Here is a 6,678-nt window from a genome sequence, read left to right on the forward strand (position 1 = left end):
TGTGCAGGAAATGTCATTAAGCAGAATCACCTACATCTGTGAAGGAATGATATTTTATTATTATAAGATAGTTTTGTGAAGTCTCGTTCTTCCAATTGCCACATTATTAAAAAACCAATGAATAGTTGAAGAAATTGGCATCTGTTAAAGATATGGAAGGGACTTTTCCAATTTTAGTGACAGATAACTTCTGATAAATTGTCTCATGAGAAAGTCCATTTTAGCACTTGGAGGTAGCATCATACGGTAAGATGTTTGTTTGGTGTGACCCGTCCGTGGTGGTAGCTCCCACTGCTGAATACTTTATTTTTTGCTCTTGTAGCAATTTAGGAAGGGAATTTAAAGGATTATTAATCTGCATCGGATGTGAGTGTTGAGGGTGATCAGGAGGGAGGAATCTGGGGCATGTTCAAGTGGACAGTGTCTTGGAACTTCTCCTGGGATACCTGTGAGGACTCATTGCTTTGTGGTGCTCCCCTCTCTTTGTGGGTCTGGTTCCTCTCTGAAGATGGCTTTGCTTTTCTGCCAAGGCTTGGGGAGCTGATGTTTGCTGAGTGTCAGCAGGATCCTCACCAGGCAGAGGTTCCCCGGTGTACTGCCATAATGCTTAGCAGTCATCGAAAGAGACAGGACGACCCGAGAGGTCAGTGGCGAGCTGGTCCTTGTGGAGCTCTGGGCTTGATGCCCTGGCCGTCTGACCTTGAGTTTGACGCTGCCCTGCAGTTCTGTCTGTTCGCTGCCGGAGTGTCTCCTGTAGGTACTCGTACAGTAGACTGGAAGGGAAGGTGCCACTCTCTGCACAGCGGGGCTCTTGGTCCTTCTGAGTCCTCTCTTCAAGGGCTGATGGAGGGACTGAAGAATAAGGCCCCCCCTTGGCTGGATTTTGTTGGTCATCACCTTCTCCTGCCAGCCCCTGGGGGCTTTCATCCTCCTCCTCCAAGGTGGCAGGGTCCTCTGTTTCAAGGTGTGTCTTGGGGGAGGCTGGATTGTCCTCATCTAGACTTTTCACTGGAGCCTCCTGGGCCTTGGGTGCCCCATCTTCCTCCTCTTTGGTGCCTGGGCGCTGGATCTTGAGCTCTGTCTTGCTGTCTTCCTTCCTAGGGAGCTGCATCAGGAGAAGCTGGTCGGTGAAGTCTGCACTCACGGCTCCTGGGGTCTCTGTCTCTGGGGACTTTCTGTTTTCACCTCGCACCGTGGACTCCTGTGCCTCTGGGTGTGCAGTGGGCTCCACAGCTGGGCCTGGGCCTCTGGTGCCTGAGCCCCGACTCTTGGGCGCTTCTCCGTCAGGGTCCTCCACGGGTGGCTCATCCTGTCCTCCGGCGACCGTTGGCACCACTGCCTCCTGAGTTCTGGTTGCCTCACCCAGGGCTACCTGTTTCTGGGCGTCTGGGTTTTTACTGTGACTTCCTTGCATAGACTCTCCGAGTGGGTCTCCTTGATGCTGGGAGTCCCCTTGCACAGGCAGGTCACTTGTCTCAGAGCTGTTGTCACCGTCCTCTGGAGTCAGGCAGTTGCAGGTTTCAGGAGACCCTTTATCACTCTGTGTGACTCTTGGCTCAGGAGGGCCCCCCTGGTGACCATCATCCTCCTTGACTGACTTGTCGTGAGTCTTGGGGACCCTCTTGTTCTCCCCCGGTGCCATCTGCCACTGTCTTTCCCTTGCCCCTGGTGTTCCTTCTGCTGCAGGGGCATTGCTGCTGCCCACAGGGGCTTCTGCGGTGCCTTCTTCCGCTTGTCCTGCCTCGTCTCCTGCAGCGATGGCTCCTGTTTCAGCATGATTCTGATCTCCTCCTTTGGCGCTTAACTCTTGTGTCTTAGGACCTTCTTTAGCATCCCTTTCTTTTGATGGTTCCTGGAGTTCCTGACTCTTCCCACCCTGTGCTTTGTCTTCCAGGGCTGGTAGCTGAGTCTTTCTCTCACTTTCTTCCTGCCCTTCTGTTCCACGGGCCTCAGGGCCTCCCCCATCTTTCTGTTCAGTTTGAACATCAGTCGTTTCTGAAACATTTCTGCTATCACCTTGCATGGACCGGTCCTTTGTTTCATGTTCTTTTTCTTGTGCTGGGGGCTCATGGGTCTCAGACATTCTACCATCATCCTCTAGTTCAGCTGGGTTCTTTGTCTCAGGTAGTGTCCTGTCAGCATCCTTTCCTGGTTCTCGAGTCTTGGCTGTTCTGCCCTCATCCTCAGGATCGGGTGATTTCTGGGTCTGCAGTGGTTTCCAGGCAGCAGCGCGTGCTGGCATGTCAGCACGCACTGAACTGGGTGGTGGCTGTTCTTGTGTATTAGAAATTTCCAGAACACCCCTTTCTGCTACAACTTCTTGCTTGTCAGGTGGTCTCTGAGTTGTTTCTTCTGATGGAGAACTTTGGGTTCCCAAGTTCCCGTCCTGTTCTCCAAACTGGTCTCTTGTCTCAGCGGCACTTTGCTCCTGGGCTGGTTCGTCTCCTTTCCTGGGAGCCTCCTCATCCTGCCCATCCCCCTTTGTGGGACTGCCAGTCTGTTCGGATCCTGCTTTCGGCTTATTTGTCTCAATTTGGGCCCCTTTGTCTCCTATTGCTGGTACATCTTGGGTCACTTCCTGGCTCTGCTCAGCTCCTCCCAGGGGTTGGTTCTCAGGGTCACTGTGCCCGGATGCTTCCCCAGGCAGTTTGTGAGTCTTGATGTCTCCCTGCGGGTCCACCCTGTTGTACCCCCTTTCCTCAGCGCTGAGCTGAGCTGATGACGCTGTTCCTGAAGGAAGAACTACTGCGTCTTGAGCGCGCGGGGGTCCTTCTGTCCATTGCCCAGTTCTGCCGGTTGCCTGAAGGTCCACATCATCTGGTTTCTCTTCTGGTTCAGACACTTGTCCTGGTTCTGAATTTAGTAATGATTGTATGTCGAGATAACAGAGGTCCAACAAGTTGAAGATAGCAAGGACAAACTCATCAAAACCGATGGTGCCATCACTGTCAATATCCAGAAGAGTCAAATTTCTCTCCACAGCATGAATGACACGTGGCTGCATGGAAACACAGGGACAAATCAGCCTATTTACACAGGGTCAAGTGTCTCGAGTGTATTCATTTCTCCCAAGAGTACTCATTTTTTAACCTGATTCCTCAGGAACTGGTGAAATTCCCCCACATAGTAAGAATTTGTTCATTCTGGATGCCATTTATCATGAGAGAACTGTGGCCAAGAAGGAGCATTTACACCACGTGCGAGTTGAATTTAGATGCCTACTGGCTCACAACTGCCCCCCCCCCCAAGCCTCCTTTGCTGAAGCAAGAGTCCCAGTGAGGAAACCTCATTTTTCTCTGTAAGATTGGCTAAACATTTTGCATAGAGTAGGGAGCTGAGATTGACAAAAGTTGTTCAAAATCAGTGAGTGCTGAGAGCTGGTAGCCAGGTGTGAAATGGGCAGAGAGCACTGATGCCCATCCTGCTTGGAATATGGAGAGAGGGCGCTGGGGAAGAATTCACACAGCTCTGTGAGTCCTCACCTGGAGAACACCCCCAAACTCGCCCTGGATGAGCCGTTTCAGCTCCCTGCCGGTCAGTGTCGCCTCCTCACCATTCTCCCTGGCATACTTGTGGAATGTCTCGATGACACAGAGAACGTCTCTCAGGAGCCGAGGCATCTTGACAAACTCAGGAGACTGTGAGAAGGACAAACAAAGCTCACTTCCCAGGAGGGGCCTTTCAGGAAGGAGGTAAGAAGTCACCCTTCTTTTTGTCCCTCCCCCAGCTCCGCCAGCACCAGCTGCTCTATTCTGTCTCTGAAAATATTGTATCTGAACTTCAGGGCTGATTTGGTCTTGTACCCAATAATGTGGCGAGGCCAGATCTAGCATGGGTCGCGTTGGTATTAGACATACTTCACCCCACCTTTCAGAAAACGGTGGTGCTCCTATGTTGAGAGAAAGATTTATTGCAAAAGCAGGGCGGAAAAAGAACTCAAAGTACGTAGTGAAATGCACAAATAAAGCCAAAAGGATGGGACCAATCCTCCAGCCTCATCTGGGGGTGCCCACCTGTTTTGCCCCCACCTTGGTGCAGTCTAACTTCTCTGCTTAGGAGAGTGTAGCTTTTGAAGTCAGCAAACCTTGTGCAAGAAAGAGAAGTAATGCCAAGAAAATGTACCACTATTTATACAGACTGAAATAACTTTTTTTTTTTTCTCTAAGAAGACAAGGCTCAGTGAACTTAGGGTAAAACAAACAAATAGAGTCAACACCCATCATTTAAATGACTCTGTATTTTCATTGGAATATAGATCTGAGTTCTGTGTCTTGTTAACTAGCGTTCATGCCTCTGTCATACAGTTTCTATTAAAAAAAAAAAAAAGATCAGAGAAGTTCCAGGAGCAAGGGATGCATTTGGTGGCTCGGCTCCCAGTTCAGCATCGTTAACAGTGCTGAACTTAATTCAGATTCCTCTGAAATCTGCATGTAATCTTACAGATAAGCAAAGCAGCAGCACAGATCCTCAGTGTGCTCAAGCAGAGAGTCTGAGACTTACCTTGTTCCCGAGGGAGAGCGAGCGGGATGCAGGATGCGGGGCCGCGGGCTGGGTGCTGATGGCAGGTGCCCAAGCCTTTTATGGAGTCCCTAATTGCACAGTTTGGGAGAGACACCCTCCGGGTCTAATGCCGTGATTCATCGCCACTAACCCATTCCCCCCCACCTTGTCCTACTGCCAGCTTGTCTTATTTTCATTTCTTTCTTTGGGCAGCTTCAGTTAAGTCTTGGCTTCAGGCCCTTCCAGAGGAAGGAGAAGAGGTATCTTGATTCATTTACTGACTTTTGCTGGTTATGGTCTTGAGGGATCTTTGGGGTGGTGTTGGCTTTTTTTTTTTTTTTTGGACTTAAGGACACAATTACATTTCTGTTAGACAAATCACAGGGCTGGCAGAGACCTCAGTGTCATCTGATTCCTCTCTCTGCTCACAGGATGGAATGTATTTGATCTAGCCGGAAAGATGGGTGCCAGTCATGTGTTTAAAAATAGAGGCCCCGTGTAGGCATGTGACACAAGTAGGGATACCAGTTGATTCAGGTGTTTCAATGCTCTGTTCTCCTTGGCCAGAGGCAAAGTTAGAAAATAAATCTCTTGCTGGGTGTGCCGAAGTTTGCTCAGCTAAGGTGTGCTATTCAAAAATGTGATTGATATCTGCTCTTTAAAGGCACTTTTATAATCCAAGGGGATTAGACACGAGCATCTGTATTACTGTGTGCTCTTTCTGTGAAGGGGAAAGACAGAAACCATCAGGCTGAGGACAGGTAGGACTGAGCCTGAGAGGCTAAACTGGCAAATGTTTCTATTTCCTCCCAGATCAGGGTCCCTCTGAGTCAAAAAAATATTTAATTAACAGGAGAACTAGATTCAGGGTTTTTTCTTTTTGAGATATTGAAAAAGAGAATAGAGTATGTTTTAAAACATTCTTGCCTCCTTGTAAAAGGATGTAAGAAATAGATCCATGAAAACGAATGTAAAAGACAAATGGAGGGCGGGGGTGGGGTAATTGTATGAGAAGACGGAGACTGAGGGAATCTTGACATGGAGCAGTGTCTTGTCCTGAGCCTGCTGATAACCAAAGCAAGTATAATCCAACTGAATGTCGGGGGCAAAATCCACGGTGATAGTTTCTGCCTATAAAAAAATTCCTCAGCATTCCCCTAAAAGGCAGAAGACTTCTCCTGAGAATTGGGATTGGCATGGGAAGGTCACTTTAATTCTGAGCAGACAACATCCCCTGGATACCAACTGTTTCTCAGATACTATGCCAGGCACAGGGATATTCGAAGTTGAGTAAGTAATGACTCCCTGCCCTGGAGCTGACGGGCTGGTCTCTTGAGAAACCATCGAAGGAAACTGAGTATGATCAAGGCTGGCTTGAAAAGGAAGACTCAGTAAAGACATAGTAGCTGTTTTCAAATATTTGAAGGGCTTTCATGGGGATGTGGAATGGAGTAGGAAGAGAAAGGAACGAATGTTCACTCAACACTTTTGACATGTCAGGAGCTTACATGTGCTGTCTTACTTAATCCTCATAGCCCTTTAAGGTAGTTATTACCCACTTTTAACAGATAAGGAAGTTAAGGCTCTTAGCTGTTAGGTAACTTGCCTATGGTCACGTACCCAGTAAATGGCAACACTGGGATTCAGAGTTGAAATGTCTCAAGAATATGTCTCTGAGCTCATAGTCTCTCCATAGTCTTAAGTTCCTTATTATGTGTAATGTTACAGTTTCTATTTAGAAAGTCAAGGGTAGAATCTTGCCTTTTCTTTGAACAATGTGAGGGCTGGCTCCTTAGCCCTTTTACAGGCATTCTTATTTTTTTCAGGGCTTACTCAAGACCGTTTAACAAATACCCATGCCTCTGGGTGGGTAGTGACTCAAAGAGATGGCAGAAGGAAGAAAGAGATGGCTATCTATCTAGTGCTTAAAAAATTATTTAGACTGTTGTACAGTAAACCACAAACAAATTTACCATTATGAAAGAAAAGACCCTGATTGCTCTTTCTCCTCCTCCTCCTCCTCCTCCTTTCCCCTTCTCCTTCTCCTTTCTTCTTCTTCTTTCTCTTCCTTCTTCTCTTCCCCCTCACCTTCCTCTTTCTTCTTCTTCTTCTTCTTCTTCTTCTTCTTCTTCTTCTTCTTCTTCTTCTTCTTCTTCTTCTTCTTCTTCTCCCCCTCCT

General features: G+C 48.0%; 1 protein-coding gene across 1 annotated transcript; it reads right to left on the reverse strand.

The window, feature by feature from the left end:
- Positions 1–329: 329 nt before the first annotated feature.
- On the reverse strand, positions 330–4,562 carry TCHHL1 (trichohyalin like 1). The gene is made up of 3 exons (XM_019628953.1): positions 4,501–4,562; positions 3,483–3,638; positions 330–2,998 (listed from the first exon to the last, which is right to left on the reverse strand). Exons 2-3 carry the CDS (start codon positions 3,618–3,620, stop codon positions 608–610), a joined length of 2,529 nt encoding a protein of 842 aa, XP_019484498.1. The 5' UTR covers positions 3,621–3,638; positions 4,501–4,562; the 3' UTR covers positions 330–607.
- Positions 4,563–6,678: the final 2,116 nt, after the last annotated feature.

The sequence above is a fragment of the Hipposideros armiger genome, unplaced genomic scaffold (genome assembly GCF_001890085.2).
Source record: "Hipposideros armiger isolate ML-2016 unplaced genomic scaffold, ASM189008v1 scaffold_819, whole genome shotgun sequence".
Classification (NCBI taxonomy): domain Eukaryota; kingdom Metazoa; phylum Chordata; class Mammalia; order Chiroptera; family Hipposideridae; genus Hipposideros; species Hipposideros armiger.